The sequence below is a fragment of the Staurois parvus genome, unplaced genomic scaffold (assembly GCF_062004578.1).
Source record: "Staurois parvus isolate SC_StPar_1 unplaced genomic scaffold, SC_StPar_1.0 ptg000048l, whole genome shotgun sequence".
NCBI classification, from domain to species: Eukaryota; Metazoa; Chordata; class Amphibia; order Anura; family Ranidae; genus Staurois; species Staurois parvus.
The window spans coordinates 14211690-14232128 of NW_028317844.1; the positions used below are offsets into that span (position 1 = coordinate 14211690).

The window sequence follows — 20439 nt, forward strand, 5'->3', positions numbered from 1 at the left end:
TTAAAGAAACAGAACAATGTTCTTACTATAGAGTGTTGAGCAGTTCATGATAGAGTTTGTACATTATACTAACATATAACTGCCATGGCATAAAGGAACAAAGCCATGATTTTAAACTAGTTCATGTACTTAAAGGGAATGTATAGTGGTTTTATATCATTTCTAGCCTCCAATACATAGAGCGATAGACTACTTTTCACAGACGTACCTTTTCATTCTTGTATGCTTTGCTGAAAAAAAAATCCAGTTATTTCCATAGCTCAATAGCTCAAGCTCCAGTTTGCACACACATATGAAAATTGTTAGAATAGAGATTATCCCTTCTTTCTCCCGTCTCCAAACTAATGTAATCAGAGAGATAAGTATGAATTTTCAGTTATATCTTTAGAAATCCTATAGGGCCAGTTCACACCACATGCAGTCCAATGCATTTTTTTCTGCATCAAAAATGCATGCACAGTGTTTTCCATGTATACCAATGGCCCTAGTTCACGCAAATTCAGTCAGTTCCAGTGCAGTTCCAGTGCAGTTCCAGTGCAGAAAAAAAGAAGAACATGCTGCATTTTTTCTGTGCAAAACTGTACTGGAACACAGCAAAGCATATCAAAAATGCACCAGAATGAAGTGCGGTGTGAACTGTAAGCAAAAAAGTATTTGGAAGGCATCTAGAGTGCGTTTTTGTGGTGAGAACTGGCTCATAATGTTCTGTGAATCCAATGCCACAGGTAAACCCTGTATCAAATATTTAGTTGTGCAACAAATATGTTCTTGAAATAGTAAAAAAACAGACATAAAAATCAGTTTAACCGATTCCCACCCAGCCTATAGTGCTATGATGGCTGAGTGGGACCGCTATTGTTCTGGGAGGATGTCGTATGATGTCAGTACCACCTATCAGTGCCCATCAGTGACTCCTGTCAGTGCCACCTACCAGTACCCATCAGTGCCACATATCAGTGCCCATCAGTGCTGCCTATTAGTGTCCATCAGCGCTGCCTGTAAGTGCCCATCAGTGATGCCTGCAAGTGCTCATCAGTGCTGCCTATCAGTGTCACATATCATTGCAGCCTCACCAGCGCACACCAGTTAAGGAGAAAAATTACTTATTTACAAAATTTTATAACAGAAACTAAGAAAAACGTTTTTCAAAATGCTTGGTCTTTCTTCTATGTGTAGAAAAAATAAAAAACACGGTGAATAAATACCACCAAAAGAAATCTCTAAAAATGTTGTTTTGGGTATACTGTTGCATGACCGCGCAATTGTGATTTTTAAAATATAAAACCAAATTAGACAAAACTATCAAATTATAGGAGAGGATTGTCCAAGCTTTTTGCATTGGAGCTTCCTTTGTAGGATCCCACTGGCTGTACACTAAAACTTCACCTATACCTAAAACCAATTTTTGAACTTACTAATATCTAACCCAAGTGAGCTGTTATCTTATATCCATACCCTTATCCCAATTTCATTGAACATCATCAGTCATTTGCAGCGAGGATAGCTGTGGGGCATCAACTTCACGATGGCCATAAAACCTTTATAGGGGTTCCTACTATTTCCCATTGTACTCAAAGTGAAAAAATATATTTTTTTGTACGTTAGGCCTTATGTTTACAAAGTTATCTTCTGCCTAGTGATATGAAGTGTGTGATGATTATTTTTACCTAGTAACCCATTTCTTGTCATTTTCTTTCAGTTACAACAACAGCTTACCAAGGCAAAGAGTGCTACGACTGACCAAGATGGTTCTCGTGTTGGTAGGAGTATTCATTGTCAGTGCAGCCCCCTACCATGTTATACAGATCATAAACCTTCAGATTTCTAAACCAACATTATTTTTTTATGTGAGCTATTACTGCTCTATCTGCCTCAGCTATGCCAGTAGTGGTATTAATCCTTTTCTTTATGTACTTCTTAGTGGAAACTTTCGCAAAAGACTTTCTGAATGCACAAAAACTAGGATGAAAATGTCAGAGCGTGAGCTAAACAATTTTGACAATACTCTGAAATCTAGCTTTTAGTTCTTTCTGCTGTTTGAATTATTTTTGAAAAATGTAATATTCTGTATATTACATATTTTAAGGTATAAGCTGGAGTGGAAATTTATTTCCTCAGTGAAAAAATATCAGGTAATATAATCATAGGAAATCATGTATAATCAATATGGGAAAATTGATCACCATCATTTCTTGCAGTACCATTTTATATAATGCCACAGATAAAGGTAACAGATATCACATTAAAAAAATCCACCAAGCATTCAGAATTACTTGTAAAGTGCTGTAACAGGAGAGTGTAGCTAGACTCCATGATACTAATATTGTAAAGTAATGCCTCTTTGGCATTTCAGTGAATTGATAAAAACTTTACCAGCATGTCAAAACCATTGTTGTTATAATCTCTTTAAAAATCAAAGCCTAGTCATTGTTGATCTTTTTACATTTACATCATGCACTTGCATATCCTACAGATATTGTAGCTTTGCCAGAATTTTTGTAATTTGCCTTACAGATCACTTAAAATTGCTATGATACAAAAACACAGCTCAATTCTATTTGGAATCAGAGACTTTTATGAGTCTGACAGCTATAGGCTGGTACACTGCTCAAAAAAATTAAGGGAACTTTGAAAGCACATCAGATCTCAATGGGGAAAAATATCATGCTGGATATCTATATTGATATGGACTGGGTAACGTGTTAGGAACATAAGGATGCCCCATTGTTTGATGGAAATAAAAATTATCAACCTACAGAGGATTGAATTCAAAGACACCCGAAAATCGAAGTGAAAAAATTATGCAGCAGGCTAGTCCATTTTGCTGAAATTTCATTGCAGCAACTCAAAATGGTACTCAGTAGTTTGTATGGCCCCCAACGTGCTTGTGTGCATGCCTGACAACATCAGGGAAATGCTCCTAATGAGACAAAAGTTGGTGTCCTGGGGTTTTTCCTCCCAGATCTAGACCAGGGCATCACTGTTCTCCTGGACAGTCTGAGGTGCAACCTTGCGGCTCCGGATGAACCGAAACATGATATCCCAGAGGTGTTCTATTGGATTTAGGTCAGGTGAGCATGGAGCCATTCAATGGTATCAATTCCTTCATCCTCCAGAAACTGCCTGCATTTTCTCGCTACACAAGGCTGGGCATTGTCCTGCACCAGGATGAACCCAGGACCCACTGCACCAGCGTAGGTTCTGACAATGTGTCCAAGGATTTCATCCCGATACCTAATGGCAATCAGGGTGCCATTGTCTAGCCTTTAGAAGTCTGTGCGTCCCTCCATGGATTTGCCTCCCCAGACCATCACTGACCCACCACTAAAACAGTTCTGGCTTCTCCAGACCCTTTCACGTTGGTCACATGTGCTCAGGGTGAACCTGCTCTTATCAGTGAAAAGCACAGGGTGCCAGTGGTGGACCTGCTAATTCGGGTGTTCAATAGCAAATGCCAATGCTCTATGGTGCTGGGCAGTGAACACATGGCCCACTAGAGGACGTCGAGCCCTCAGGCCACCCTCATGAAGTCTGTTTCTGATTGTTTGGCCAGAGACATTCACACCAGTGGCCTGCTGGAGGTCATTTTGTAGGGCTCTGGCAGTGCTCATCCTGTTCCACCTTGCACAAAGGAGCAGATACCAGTCCTGCTGATGGATTAAGAACCCTCTATGGCCCTGTCCAGCTCTCCTAGAATAACTGCATGTCTCCTGGAATCTCCTCCATGTTATTGAGACTGTACTGGGAGACACAGCAACCTTTCTGGTAATGGCACGTATTGATGTGCCATCCTGGAGGAGTTGGATTGACTATGCAACCTCTGTAGGATCCATGTATCGCCTCATGCTACCAGTAGTGACACTGACCCTAGCCAAATGTAAAACTAGGGAAAAACAGTCAGAAAAGATGAGTAAGGAACAGGGGCGGACTGACCATTCGGGCACCCAGGCACTGTCCAAGGGCCCAGGGTCAGTAGGGGGCCCCATGAGATGCCCCTGGTACCTTTCATAGGCTTTTTTGGGTGTGGTTTGAGTGTGGGCAAGCACACAGGGGCCCCATGATTTCCTTTTGCCTGGGGGCCCCAGGAGTTGTCAGTCCACCCCTGGTAAGGAAGAAAATGTAAAACCATTCCTGTTTTGGGAGTGGTTTCATTGTTGACAACCTAGTGCACCTGTTGTTAATTTAATTAACACCAAAGCAGCTAAAACTGATTAACAACCCCCTCTGCTACTGACAAGATCAATATCCCAGGACTTGATGCTAATACTTTTTTTGAGCAGTGTATTTTAAGACAGGCAATGATGATCTGCAAAAAGCAGTAACAGAAATGAGCTACAACACTTCAACAAGGTGACTACCATAAACCTGGATTCTATTAGTTTTTGTAGTTTACTGCAATAAGGTTATTTTTAACAATATCATTAAATAAGATCGTTTTGCAGACAGAGGAGGCTGGAGTATATTTGGGGACTGATATGCTTAGAAAGGACTTTAAATATGCATTGTGGGAACATAGGTAGGAAAATGAGTGTTACTGGACAAAAAAAAACTCACTAAGTGTTTTGTTTTTTATAATATTGATGTTATTATAATATTCAGCCCTAAAAGTTATACCATTGACATTAAAAAAAAAGCACTCATATCTTTATCATCCTTAGGGAGTACCTTGAATACACAAAGAGGGGTGTACTGGCTTCCACTATCCAGCTCTTTTGCCTTCTCGTTCTCCCTCCACAACCCAGTCTTGTTTCTTCTGTCTCTCTTTTTTTTATAACAGGTTGGTGTCCCTGCCCTCCACAAACAGATATTAGACATGCACACGGCAAAAAAAATTCTATTCAGGTCCTATGCATTCATTCATTGAAGAATTACATTTCATCATTTTGTTTTCGGAATTCGTTTTGTATATTCGTTGGTCCAGGCAGATTTGAGAAATGTGGGAGTCTTTCCAGAAGATGACTATATATTTGATATATTATTGAATAAGACAAAATCAAATTGGAAGGATTCAATATTTTCAGATGCTAGTCCAAACCATCAAGAGAAATGGCAGAAGCTGATTGGACAATATCATCTGGCGTCATGCGCATCCAAATTAACAAATAGAATGAAATTTAGATGCATTCGTTATCTGAATCCAGGCTAATTGTACCTAAGTCCATCCATCCATCGAATTAGGTACAATCAGCATGTTGGATTTCTAGCATTAATCATTGTGTTCTCCCAGCAGGGATGGCTCCCCATGCCCCCCGCCAGGTAAACACAATAGCTCTATGGGAGGGATTCCCCATTCAACACTGACTGTGTTGATGGGGGAAACAAGTTATTTTCTGCAACCCATGGCTGCAGGAGAGAAAATCGCATCGTCTATGGCTTGCCTAATTTTCAGCCTCCAACAGAAGGAGCTCCAGACTACGTTTCACAGGATTACCTTTCTATTCTTAATTGCTTTGCTAAAAAAATCCAATTATTTCCCTAGCTCAAAAGCTTAATCTCCAATTTACACTTACAAATGAACAAATTGGAATAAAAGCCTATGCCCTTTTCCTCCCCTTTCTGACAAAATGTTATTGGACTGCTACAACATTTCAGTTAGAGGTATGCTCTATCTTTAGAAATCCTATAATGTTCTGTGAATACTGTATCATAGGTGAACTGTGTATTAAATATTTAGTTTTACAAGTATTTTATTAAAATAACCTGCATGCCTGGATAAAAGTCCTTAATGGATTGCCACAGTTGCTTACATTCATGCAGTGCTGGGGATCTCTCATTTGCAACAGCAGTGACAGGCAGCATCTTTGTAATGGTGGGTCATTGTAGTGGCAGATCATCATATGGCATTACCCATCATGACTGGCATGGATCTACATCACTGAATTCCATGATTGATGTTGGATTTACATTGGGGGGGCATTGTATATAATTTAATGTTTACGTAAATAAAATATTTTTTGATGGTATGTTTTTTAATGTACTTTTTTATGAGTAACCACCTCAATACTGGACACTTTTACCCCCTTCCATTTTTAAGCATTTTTACCCCCTTCCTTTTTAAGCATCCACCGCTGTCACACTTTGAATTGCAATTAGTCATGCAACACTGTACTCAACTGAAATTTTTATCATTTTTTGAGCTTTCTTTTGGTGGGTTTTTAAAAAATGCAAAAAGCCCACATTTTTCTTAGTTTTGGTTATAAAATTTTGCAAATAAATAATCTTTCTTTAAAAATTTACGCCACAATGTATTCAGCTACATTTCTGCATTCAAACCATGTATATTATTAAATCTGTGTGAAAGATATAAAGTCTACAAACTATGGGATATATTTGAACATTGATAATTTTTAATGTATTGACCTCCTCATTTCTTGAAGCCTTAAAATACCATCACAGCAAAAATACCTCCCAAATGACCCCTTTTTGGAAAGTAGACAGCCCAACGTATTTAGTAAGAGGCATGGTAAGTTTTTTTAAGTTGTAATGTATTTCTCACAATTGTTTTGAAAAATGAAGACATTAAATACAATTTGTTTTTTTTTCAAATTTTTTTTACATACTGTCACCAGTGCAGTACACAGTGATAATATGACTGGTGTGGTGGTGAATAGGGATACTGACTGGTGACCGTATGTAATGTAAAAAAAAAAAAAAAAAAATTTTAATCTTTTTTTTAAACTTTAAAAATTAAACATTTTTTAAAACTTCTTTTTTTTTTACATACTGTGACCAGAGCAGTGCAGTGTTATCATAGTGATACTGTACTACTCTGGGAAAGTGATCTGGATTTTTTTCTACACTGAGGTTGCTTGTTACAGTGATGATCACTGTAACAGCAATTATCTTAATTGTCATGTTAAGCTTGGCAACAGCTTTCATATGGTACAAAGCCACTGTGAATGGCCTTGTACTATGTGATAACTGTGATTGATTACAGACATCACAATAGTAAGCAAGCTGTCATGAATGGCTGCCATTCCTGGTAAGGGGTGCGCACAAGCCGTTTTTTTCTCAAAATTGTCAGTCATTTTTTGCTTATAGCTCAAAAAATAAAAAAAACTCACAGGCGATCAAATACCACCGAAAGAAATCTCTATTTGTGGGAAAAAAAAGGACATAAATTTAATTTGGGTGCAGCATTGCATGACCGCGCAATTCCCAGTTAAAGTAACACAGCACAGTAATGCAAAAAATGGCCTGGTCAGGAAGGGGGGTAAATCCTCTGGAGGGCAAGTGGTTAAAGGCAGTATTGCTTACACTGGAAAATGAGAGATTCCATGGTTTATTGAGGTGATTGTAGCCATATTAATGCATTTGCGACAGAAACAATTGAGTACTGTCCGTGATACTTTTTTTATTTGCACTAACATACAATTTTGAGGACAAGCTTTCGGGGAGTGTCAAGGAGTACTGCTTGGACCTGAAGAAGGGGACATACCCCGAAAACTTGTCCTCAAAATTGTATGTTAGTGCAAATAAAAAAAGTATCAAGGACAGTACTCAATGGTTTATTGACAAACAGGGATATCTCATTTAACTCCATCAATGCTACTGCTGCTAGCTGATACATTCCCAGGTGCTGTTTGTAAAAAAAGTCCCAGTAAATTTTTGTACTTTTGCATTGCCTGCAAAAGCAAAAAGATGTGACTCATATTGGCTTCAATTAGGTTAGGGGCTATGCTTAGGTTTAGCAGTTTTTTTTCTGAGTTTGATGAACCTTCTGTGAACTGAACATTTTCTGGTTCACTCGATCTTAATAATTAGTTATACCTTTGTTTAAGCATTTCATTTAATGGTTAAGGTAAGTAAAGGCAAACCTTTTTATTAGTTTTGGATAGGGTGTCATTTTTTTATTGCTGTCTGTACCCCTTTTATGGAGATTCACTCTTTCTATTTGTCCTGTTTACAGTTACTTCTCAAAAGTGAAAATGAAATAAAATCCAATATTTTGAGTAATTGGAACAAGAGAATCTTCCAAAGGAAACACTAGTTCTGGTGACCCTGGTGACAGTCAAGGATTACTTTACTTTGACAAAATTCATCCCATTCACTTTTTGGCTACTGGACAGGAAGTAAAATGAAATTTCTCCTAAAGTACACAGGTGGCAAAAAAAAAAAAAACTGACAGGAGTTACTGTAAAACTGTCCATCACTATTCAAAATGAAAAAAATATTTTCTCTTTATTACTACTTTAAAGAGCAGTTGCATTAAACATGTTAAGATTTTCCTTTATATCTAGGTTAAGGAGCAACTGCAGAAAAAAAGTGAAACAAAGAGTCAGTGTTGCAGAAGCCTGTTTCTCCCTCCATGTTCTGTTGTCTCTCTTGTCAAACTCAATATTATTACGGAACAACACAAAAATATAAAACATTTACAGCACACTTACCAGCTAGTCAGCAAAAAAAGAGAAAACCTGCAATGTTTCAACAATAAACATAAAATAATTTCTGGGATTTGCCAAGAAAATATGGTAAATGCATATCTTTATAAAACAAAGGCAAATATTTGGCAGTGTAAGCACCAGGGAGCTGATCTTTTCCAAAGATCACTATTTATATTATGGTCAAATGTGAAATATTTGGCCATTGCAAGCTAATTTAAAGAGTGCACATGGTTAATAATGTAAGAGTTCCTATGATAACTGTAGACATTGTGAAATTATTTTATAATGCAGCTGGATTTTCCGCTCTTCTCATTTAATATCAAACTGTTTGTGATCAAATGTTCATTGACCACAAAAGTAATCAGATTTCTACACATGGGACTGTGCTCAGAAGACGAGATGTAAAGTAAAAAATAAAATATCATCCAGCTTTATTTTTGTGTGGGCTTCTGTAATTTGTTTTTTTTACACTCACCTTATGTTATTGAAGAAACATTAATTGTGTGAGAGTATTTATATTGAGTTTTTTAAAATATAAATATATGTATTTATGCTTGGAGATCTGAGATGGCATTGCTTCTTCTTTGAGGTTATTGAATACTTGTAAATATTTTGGCATTAGAATGTTTCAGGTAATGCATTAGTGTGTATGTTCATAATTTCTTTAACAAAGCTCAAATATGTTATTGTTAAAGCTAAGTGGAGTGTACACATATCATTTCATACTTTGTTCCCCCCACTTCCTCCTGATCCTCATACAATTTAAGGTTTTCAATCAAACAATTTAGCTTTTCAAAAAATACCTGTTTTGAGACCCAGTGACATCATCATTCTCTTTGCTCCAAGTTTGGTGGGAGATGCAGGCAAGCTCCTGTAAAAATCAAAGTATCCTGCCTCAAATCTTTTGTGAAACCACTATATGAAACAAAACATCCCTTTAGATATGCTTGTTTCTCCCTGTCGGCCACTGAATGATGCAGCCCATAGCTGTGGATTCTGATAATTTGTTGCTTGATCATGCATGGTTATTTCGATGGCAGTGATGTGTTCTTTTATATACTTTAAATGACTGACAGCAAAAAAAAATGTATAGCTATGACAGCAGAGTCAATGACAGTGCACATGAATGGGAGAGGTGACTGATGAATGACTGGAGACATTCAGACAGAAAATAAAATGTTGGGCTCAAGGTGGCTGCTGCAGCCACAAAGGGTTATATTGTGGGGATGCAGTTATCCAGGGAATCGAGAGATAATCCTTATGAACCTGGGCTGAGTTTGGCAAACATTACTAAAATTGGGGTGCTGAATCCAAACCCACTGAAGTCAATAGAAGCAGAATGTTAAAAAACAGTAATGGCCAATTTCTTCACTAATAGGCAAGGTATTGGCAAAAAATTGACATGGGTGGGGAAATCTGCTGGAGCAGCAGTTTGTTAATGATTAAAGGACAAAATGAAATAGCAAAATTAATTTACTGGTAAAGAAAATGCCTGAGGCATTAAATAGCAAATGTATGCAACCTACTAAAGAAAAACTGACATTTACAAAACAAAAATGCCATTTAAATTGCCATTAAAAGACAGCTCCCATGTACTTACTTCTGTCAGTAAACAAAATACCTGGGAATTCTTTTATCTACACCGGACCCTTATCTGAGACAAGGAGGTGGTATATTGTGACCTCACACAAAATAAAAGGTGTGGGGTCCCCCAAATTACATATCAGACCATCTGAGTCTGGCATGGATTTTAAGGGAGAACATAAAAAAACAAGCATGGGGTCCTCCTCTAAAATTCATGCAAGATCCTTATTCAAGCATACAGCCTAGCCGGTCAGTAAAATGGGGGGGGGGGGGGGGGGGTTGTTGAGCATGTACTCCCCTTCTGAACCATATCAGGCCACATGTCCTCAAGATGTAAACCTTTCCCACATGTATATAAGGACAGAGATCTCTTTCCAACGATCTGAGCCTAGTGGTTGTGGGGATCTGCAGACAGGGGATACATTGGAATCTGTAAACCCCCTTTAATAATAAGAATGCCCCCAGATACCCCTCCCTGTGTGATTGAATATATAATATCCCTACTCATTCACAAAAAAGTCAACAATAAATAAACACACTGACACTTTTTAAAAAGTCATTTGATAAAAAATTCTGCTTGAGATGATTAGTAAATAAAACAGCAAAACCTGAGTGCAATCACTACAGTGTTAGTAACTCACAATCTCCAGTGGAAAAATGAAATAACAAAATGTATGCAATTGATTATAATACCTCAAAAAATACATGCATATCATTATACTGTATACACCAACACTGCTGCCCACACTCTATGTGTTCCCACATGTGCCAACCAAAGTTATATATAAAACAATGCCACATAGTATTATGTGAAAACAATAAAGTTATACACACAATGTGTCTCTTATTTTTTTGGGAAAAAAAACCTCTCAAATAACAAGATGTGTCCAAAAATATTATTATTAAAAGTTCATCAATTGTAAAGTGGATGTTTGTCACTAATTTCTTGCCACTTGTGCCGTTTATGCTTTATTCCTTTTGCTACTGTATTTTGTGACTCTTCCACCAACATATTGTGCAAATCCTTTCACCACACCACACTATTGTGGGTGGATACTGTGTAATATGATGTTAGGCTACAAGAAAATACGCTTGTCACAATATTGTGGTTGGTTACTGTGACAACTATTATGGAGTTCAGTATTAATGAGCGACAGACCATCCAATGGTCATTCCCTGATGAAGTCATGTGTTGTGATGTAACACGTAGGGTGCGCCAATGATGTCAAGTTGCACGACCGGAAGTTTGTGAGCCTTCATTTTTGAGTCACCTCAGAATGCTGAATGTGGTATTTTGGAAGCCATTCAACTGCAGTGTCCCAGTCTGGCACTTTTTATGTGAGTGCACTTATCTTTTAAATAAATGTTGATTGATACAAATGATATACTATGATGGGCGTTTTTGATGGGCATTAGAGTGTGGAGGAGATTGGAGGTGGAGAAATAAAGAAATTATACCTACCCGAGTTATAAGGGAAAGGTGTTGTTTGACCTAAATATCTATAGATCAAAGTAAGGAGGTGAGAGTATATATGTGTGTTGGTGGAGGAGAAACACATAAGGGTGATACTTTACACGGCAGAAGATGCATGAATGTCTATAAGAACTGAGTGACCTTGTTAAGAAGAATTCATACACATTATAAGGACTTTTAATTACCATGTGGGAACTACTGTATATGTTGCAAGATGAAAACATTGTTTATGTAATGCACTGTGGTGTTTATATGCAGTTTATAACAAGTTATAAGGGGATTTGCACAGGCACTTTATTATGAGTATTGCACATATGTTATATGTAGCATATGGTATATAATAAGTTTTCACTGCGGGTCACTGGTTTATAAAGTATAAAACATTCCAATACTCTACCTTTGATTTGACTCATTAAACATCAGGTCTCATGAGCCTTCCCCTTTAAACAGGGAATTGTGTGTCAAGAGTGCTGTTCCCTTCTGCCTGGTCCAGGTGTCCTTCAATCCACCTCCATCCTTAGTAATCTTTCAGCGATTTTATGTGGAACGCTGGGGCCAAGGGCTGCTCTCCGTATCCAGGGACTAGACTGGCATGGCAATCACCTTCATTGGCACACACCTTTCAACAGAAAACCTCAGTGATCCCTGGCCAATCATGAAATGATACTGAGCACAGATCTGGCAGATCTCTCTGGGGCTCCTCCTATCTGTACTGTACCCGCCTCCCATTCAGAGTGTCTCTGCCCTCCTATTGTGTAATCCTGCAAAACCTGCCACCCACTCTGCTCACAGTACTGCCCATGATACTTATTTTATTTTCACTAATATCACATTTTCAGGACAAGTTTTCAGGGTGTACCCCCTTCTCCCAAGGTCAAAGCTGTACTAATACATAAAAGATGTTAAGGGGGGGTCACCCACAAAGCTTGTGCTATAAATGTCTATGTTAGTGCAAATAAAAAAGTACCACAGGAAATAATTAAAGCGATATTGCACCCAAAACCAGAACTGTAACTTTCTTTAGTTTGCTTTTTTAGGTTTTATTGAAGCCAAACTCAAGCTCACACTGCAGTTACATAAGCAGTTATGGCAACAGTGTTTTCCCTTTGGGATAAAGGGTTTACATAAATAAATAAAAGCTAATTTTTGTAAATGGTTTTGTCAAGATTCGATCCATCCATTGGCAGCTTTACTGGCTGGATCACCAGATGAAAATAAAGAAAAAAAGCCCCCAAAAAAAGAAAATTACTGCTGCCATCACATCGAAGAATTGGTAAGCTGCAATTGAATGCTTGCTTTTGGGCTTAAAACCCCTTTAATTGCTTTATTAAAAAAAAATGTAAAAACCCTATAAAATGCCAATACTGCTGCTAAATGTAACACACCCTGCCACAGGAAGATTGACCTGACTGAGCAACAATTTAGTTCAGTCATTTGCAGAACTTCCAAACAAGTATAATTTGGCATCTCATTCCTAATTAGGTGTACTTATTTTAACACAGACAAGGACTTGTTGCAAATGTGGGGAAAAAAAGGTAAGGCTTGAGTTCAGATTATTGAGTGTAGAAGAATCACTTTCTGATAGCCTCAGATAATATTAATTATTATTACTACTTCGGGTATTTATATACTGCTGGCAATTTACACAACAATTTACATACTGGAGATTCACATCAGTCCCTGTTTTCTCAGGGAGTTTACAATCTCTAAGGTCCCTATCTCACGTGTTTACGTACACACATACTAGCTAGTCTGTACAGGAGTCAATTAGCCTACCAGCCTATTGAAATGTGAGAGCAAACTGGAGTACCCAGAGAAAACCCATACAAGCACAGGGAGAACTGGCAAACTCCATTCAGATAATGTTCCAATTGGGATTCAAACTAGGGACCCAATGCTGCAAGGCAGATAATGCCAGCAAAAGCTTCTCTGATCAAAATATTTCTTGTTCCTTGTCCGGAAAATGAATATTGAATATGTGTTTTAAAACAAATAAGCATTTGTGCTTTATTTCAGAACTTGCATGTAACTGAATTAGTACCTGGTTTGTTCTGATATTTTCTTTGCCGTTACGCAGACATTTTTGTTCATCTGATTTGTACATTTTGTTCTGAAGACTTGATTTAATGTTGTAAACAGATTGCAGCACTGTGTGTGTGGGGGGGGGGGTTATGTGGAAGATTATAGTTAGAGATGAGCGAAGTATTCAAAAATTCAATTCGGCTGATTCGGCGAATTCGAGGAATAAATTTGATTCGAGGCGAATATATTCGCTGCGAATTTAACTTTAAAAAGGGTGTTTCTAGGCTTCAGAGAGCCTTTATATTAGTGCAGAACACTGTACCTTTAATTTAAATGCCCTTGGAGTCTGCTGGGGAAGAGAAATAATACTGTCAGTCAGTATGACATGCAGATGAGTGCCGTCGATCTTAGAATCACCGCACACTTCACTCATTTGGGCAGTCACGGGGCCAAAACCAGAGTGTGGAGTCACAGTGTGGCGGTGGAGGCAGCAGCAATGGGAGGCCATACAGCACCCTATGACAAAATGGAACCCACCAGCAGTGTGAGGAGACCTGAAAGTGGCACATGGCAGAGTGTGGCGATGGAGACAGCAGCAATGGGAGGCCGTACAGGGACCCATGAGACACTCTGGACCTGGCAGCAGCATGAGGAGGCGGTACAGGGGCCCATGACAGATTACGGGCCTGGCAGCAGCATGAGGAGTCGGTACGGGGGCCCATGGCAGATTACGGGCCTGGCAGCAGCAATGGGAGGCCCGTAATCTGCCAGCACCCTATGACAAAATGGAACCCACCAGCAGTGTGAGGAGACCTGAAAGTGGCACATGGCAGAGTGTGGCGATGGAGACAGCAGCAATGGGAGGCCGTACAGGGACCCATGAGACACTCTGGACCTGGCAGCAGCATGAGGAGGCGGTACAAGGGCCCATGACAGATTACGGGACTGGCAGCAGCATGAGGAGTCGGTACGGGGGCCCATGGCAGATTACGGGCCTGGCAGCAGCAATGGGAGGCCCGTAATCTGCCAGCACCCTATGACAAAATGGAACCCACCAGTAGTGTGAGGAGACCTGAAAGTGGCACATGGCAGAGTGTGGCGATGGAGACAGCAGCAATGGGAGGCCGTACAGGGACTCATGACACACTCTGGACCTGGCAGCAGCATGAGGAGGCGGTACGGGGGCCCATGGCAGATTACGGGCCTGGCAGCAGCAATGGGAGGCCCGTAATCTGCCAGCACCCTATGACAAAATGGAACCCACCAGCAGTGTGAGGAGACCTGAAAGTGGCACATGGCAGAGTGTGGCGATGGAGACAGCAGCAATGGGAGGCCGTACAGGGACCCATGAGAGACTCTGGACCTGGCAGCAGCATGAGGAGGCGGTACGGGGGCCCATGGCAGATTACGGGCCTGGCAGCAGCAATGGGAGGCCCGTAATCTGCCAGCACCCTATGACAAAATGGAACCCACTAGCAGTGTGAGGAGACCTGAAAGTGGCACATGGCAGAGTGTGGCGATGGAGACAGCAGCAATGGGAGGCCGTACAGGGACCCATGACAACCTCTGGACCTGGCAGCAGCATGAGGAGGCGGTCCGGGGGCCCATGGCAGATTACGGGCCTGGCAGCAGCAATGGGAGGCCCGTAATCTGCCAGCACCCTATGACAAAATGGAACCCACTAGCAGTGTGAGGAGACCTGAAAGTGGCACATGGCAGAGTGTGGCGATGGAGACAGCAGCAATGGGAGGCCGTACAGGGACCCATGACACACTCTGGACCTGGCAGCAGCATGAGGAGGCGGTACAGGGGCCCATGGAAGATTACGGGCCTGGCAGCAGCAATGGGAGGCCCGTAATCTGCCAGCACCCTATGACAAAATGGAACCCACCAGCAGTGTGAGGAGACCTGAAAGTGGCACATGGCAGAGTGTGGCGATGGAGACAGCAGCAATGGGAGGCCGTACAGGGACCCATGACAGATTACGGACCTGGCAGCAGCATGAGGAGGCGGTACAGGGGCCCATGGCAGATTACGGGCCTGGCAGCAGCAATGGGAGGCCCGTAATCTGCCAGCACCCTATGACAAAATGGAACCCACCAGCAGTGTGAGGAGACCTGAAAGTGGCACATGGCAGAGTGTGGCGATGGAGACAGCAGCAATGGGAGGCCGTACAGGGACCCATGACACACTCTGGACCTGGCAGCAGCATGAGGAGGCGGTACAGGGGCCCATGACAGATTACGGGCCTGGCAGCAGCAATGGGAGGCCCGTAATCTGCCAGCACCCTATGACAAAATGGAACCCACCAGCAGTGTGAGGAGACCTGAAAGTGGCACATGGCAGAGTGTGGCGATGGAGACATGGGCCCCCTGGCCACGCTTGACTTCCTGGCCACATAGTCGACATACGGCTACGTTTACTTCCTCGGGCGGCTTGACGAAAAATTGCCACACCGCCGAGTAGGAAACTTTGCCCCCGCTACTCCTCACTGGCTGACTGCTACTTCCTCCGTGCACACCGGCACCACTACTGGCCGTGGTGGTAGGCTGCAGTGGAGCTGGTGCTCTACTCCGTGGCCGTTTGCCTCCACTGACACTGCTGCGACCCTGCTGCCTCCTGGGCAACCCACCGACTGTTTTGCTCGCTGCCAAGCTGGCACCCTCTTCTCCTGATGATGCGGAAGCAATAGCCTGATGACGACGAGGCTGCCAAGTGCGATCAGCCTCATCATCATCAATTAGGGTCTCCGCCTCACTACTAGCCCCCTCGGCTGCGTGTGGGTCAGGAGACAGACCTGTCTCTAGACCGGCTACCGAGCCACTCTCCTCGCCAGTACTTCTTCGCCTGGCTGCTGAAGAGGCGGATGTCTCCCCCCGTTCCTGACCGCCCTCTGTTAGCTCTTCCTCACTGTACAGTGGGGCTGAGCCCACAGCATGCGAAACTTCGCTTGGTGAGGGAACACCAAAGGACAGGGGCAGGTAGAGGACACGTGATTTCAGTGGGCTTGCTCCCGGGCCATACCAACTAACGGTTGTGTCTGACGTACCCACCGACCGTTGGCTGTAGGTGTCAGAGGTGACCTGGGAAGAGGAAGACGACCGAGCCAACCAATCGATGACGGCAGGGTTGTCGGTGGAGACACGACCGCTGGATGACACCAGGAGCACTGGCCTCTGGCTGCGACTAGTGCTGCCTCGACCCCTTCCTTTGCTGCCACGTCTGCTCGCTCCTGAAACATTGCCTCCTCTGCCACTCCTCTGCGTGTTGTCTGACATACTCTTTAATTCAACGATTCTGTGTCCCTGAGTAACGATTCTGTGTCCCTGAGCAACAATTCTGTGTCTGTCCCTGAGTAACAATTCTGTGTCCCTCAGTAACAATTCTGTGTCCCTCAGTAACAATTCTGTGTCTGTCCCTGAGTAACAATTCTGTGTCCCTCAGTAACAATTCTGTGTCCCTCAGTAACAACTCTGTGTCCCTCAGTAACAATTCTGTGTCTGTCCCTGAGTAACAGTTCTGTGTCCCTGAGTAACAATTCTGTGTCCCTGAGTAACAATTCTGTGTCCCTGAGTAACAATTCTGTGTCCCTGAGTAACGATTCTGTGTCCCTCAGTAACAATTCTGTGTCCCTGAGTAACAATTCTGTGTCCCTGAGTAACAATTCTGTGTCTGTCCCTGAGTAACAATTCTGTGTCCCTGAGTAACAATTCTGTGTCCCTCAGTAACAATTCTGTGTCTGTCCCTGAGTAACAATTCTGTGTCCCTGAGTAACAATTCTGTGTCTGTCCCCGAGTAACAATTCTGTGTCCCTGAGTAACAATTCTGTGTCCCTGAGTAACAGTTCTGTGTCCCTGAGTAACAATTCTGTGTCCCTGAGTAACAATTCTGTGTCCCTCAGTAACAATTCTGTGTCCCTCAGTAACAATTCTGTGTCTGTCCCTGAGTAACAATTCTGTGTCCCTGAGTAACAGTTCTGTGTCCCTGAGTAACAATTCTGTGTCCCTGAGTAACAGTTCTGTGTCCCTGAGTAACAATTCTGTGTCCCTGAGTAACAATTCTGTGTCCCTCAGTAACAATTCTGTGTCCCTCAGTAACAATTCTGTGTCTGTCCCTGAGTAACAATTCTGTGTCCCTGAGTAACAGTTCTGTGTCCCTGAGTAACAGTTCTGTGTCCCTGAGTAACAATTCTGTGTCCCTCAGTAACAATTCTGTGTCCCTCAGTAACAATTCTGTGTCTGTCCCTGAGTAACAATTCTGTGTCCCTGAGTAACAATTCTGTGTCCCTCAGTAACAATTCTGTGTCCCTCAGTAACAATTCTGTGTCTGTCCCTGAGTAACAATTCTGTGTCCCTGAGTAACAGTTCTGTGTCCCTGAGTAACAATTCTGTGTCCCTGAGTAACAATTCTGTGTCCCTCAGTAACAATTCTGTGTCCCTCAGTAACAATTCTGTGTCTGTCCCTGAGTAACAATTCTGTGTCCCTGGGTAACGGTTCTGTGTCCCTGAGTAACAATTCTGTGTCCCTGAGTAACAATTCTGTGTCCCTCAGTAACAATTCTGTGTCTTTCCCTGAGTAACAATTCTGTGTCCCTCAGTAACAATTCTGTGTCCCTCAGTAACAATTCTGTGTCTGTCCCTGAGTAACAATTCTGTGTCCCTGAGTAACAGTTCTGTGTCCCTGAGTAACAATTCTGTGTCCCTGAGTAACAATTCTGTGTCCCTCAGTAACAATTCTGTGTCCCTCAGTAACAATTCTGTGTCTGTCCCTGAGTAACAGTTCTGTGTCCCTGAGTAACAGTTCTGTGTCCCTGAGTAACAATTCTGTGTCCCTGAGTAACAATTCTGTGTCCCTCAGTAACAATTCTGTGTCTGTCCCTGAGTAACAATTCTGTGTCCCTGAGTAACAATTCTGTGTCCCTCAGTAACAATTCTGTGTCCCTCAGTAACAATTCTGTGTCTGTCCCTGAGTAACAATTCTGTGTCCCTGAGTAACAGTTCTGTGTCCCTGAGTAACAGTTCTGTGTCCCTGAGTAACAATTCTGTGTCCCTGAGTAACAATTCTGTGTCCCTCAGTAACAATTCTGTGTCCCTCAGTAACAATTCTGTGTCTGTCCCTGAGTAACAATTCTGTGTCCCTGAGTAACAATTCTGTGTCCCTCAGTAACAATTCTGTGTCCCTCAGTAACAATTCTGTGTCCCTCAGTAACAATTCTGTGTCTGTCCCTGAGTAACAATTCTGTGTCCCTGGGTAACGGTTCTGTGTCCCTGAGTAACAATTCTGTGTCCCTGAGTAACAATTCTGGTCCCTCAGTAACAATTCTGTGTCCCTCAGTAACAATTCTGTGTCCCTCAGTAACAATTCTGTGTCTTTCCCTGAGTAACAATTCTGTGTCCCTCAGTAACAATTCTGTGTCCCTCAGTAACAATTCTGTGTCTGTCCCTGAGTAACAATTCTGTGTCCCTGAGTAACAGTTCTGTGTCCCTGAGTAACAATTCTGTGTCCCTCAGTAACAATTCTGTGTCCCTCAGTAACAATTCTGTGTCCCTCAGTAACAATTCTGTGTCTGTCCCTGAGTAACAATTCTGTGTCCCTGAGTAACAGTTCTGTGTCCCTGAGTAACAATTCTGTGTCCCTGAGTAACAATTCTGTGTCCCTCAGTAACAATTCTGTGTCCCTCAGTAACAATTCTGTGTCTGTCCCTGAGTAACAATTCTGTGTCCCTCAGTAACAATTCTGTGTCCCTCAGTAACAATTCTGTGTCTGTCCCTGAGTAACAATTCTGTGTCCCTGAGTAACAGTTCTGTGTCCCTGAGTAACAGTTCTGTGTCCCTGAGTAACAATTCTGTGTCCCTGAGTAACAATTCTGTGTCCCTCAGTAACAATTCTGTGTCCCTCAGTAACAATTCTGTGTCTGTCCCTGAGTAACAATTCTGTGTCCCTGAGTAACAGTTCTGTGTCCCTGAGTAACAGTTCTGTGTCCCTGAGTAACAATTCTGTGTCCCTGAGTAACAATTCTGTGTCCCTCAGTAACAATTCTGTGTCCCTCAGTAACAATTCTGTGTCTGTCCCTGAGTAAAAATTCTGTGTCCCTGAGTAACAGTTATGTGTCCCTGAGTAACAATTCTGTGTCTGTCCCTGAGTAACAGTTCTGTGTCCCTGAGTAACAATTCTGTGTCTGTCCCTGAGTAACAGTTCTGTGTCCCTGAGTAACAATTCTGTGTCCCTGAGTAACAATTCTGTGTCCCTCAGTAACAATTCTGTGTCCCTCAGTAACAATTCTGTGTCTGTCCCTGAGTAACAATTCTGTGTCCCTGAGTAACAATTGTGTCCCTCAGTAACAATTCTGTGTCCCTCAGTAACAATTCTGTGTCTGTCCCTGAGTAACAATTCTGTGTCCCTGAGAAACAGTTCTGTGTCCCTGAGTAACAATTCTGTGTCCCTGAGTAACAATTCTGTATCCCTCAGTAACAATTCTGTGTCCCTCAGTAACAATTCTGTGTCTCTCAGTAACAATTCTGTGTCTGTCCCTGAGTAACAATTCTGTGTCCCTGGGTAACGGTTCTGTGTCCCTGAGTAACAATTCTGTGTCCCTGAGTAACAATTCTGTGTCCCTCAGTAACAATTCTGTGTCCCTCAGTAACAATTCTGTGTCTTTCCCTGAGTAACAATTCTGTGTCCCTCAGTAACAATTCTGTGTCCCTCAGTAACAATTCTGTGTCTGTCCCTGAGTAACAATTCTGTGTCCCTGAGTAACAGTTCTGTGTCCCTGAGTAACAATTCTGTATCCCTCAGTAACAATTCTGTGTCCCTCAGTAACAATTCTGTGTCTCTCAGTAACAATTCTGTGTCTGTCCCTGAGTAACAATTCTGTGTCCCTGGGTAACGGTTCTGTGTCCCTGAGTAACAATTCTGTGTCCCTGAGTAACAATTCTGTGTCCCTCAGTAACAATTCTGTGTCCCTCAGTAACAATT

At 42.0% G+C, this 20439-nt stretch overlaps 1 protein-coding gene across 1 annotated transcript in view; it reads left to right on the plus strand.

Annotated features, from left to right (window-relative positions):
- Window positions 1-5963, plus strand: part of MCHR2 (melanin concentrating hormone receptor 2) — a 177233-nt gene extending 171270 nt beyond the window's left edge. Inside the window, exon 7 of the mRNA XM_089665193.1 lies at window positions 1700-5963. Within this exon, the coding sequence (XP_089521319.1) occupies window positions 1700-2024 (325 nt within the window). The 3' untranslated portion in view covers window positions 2025-5963. The remainder of the gene's footprint in view (window positions 1-1699) is intronic.
- The last annotated feature ends 14476 nt before the right edge of the window (window positions 5964-20439 follow it).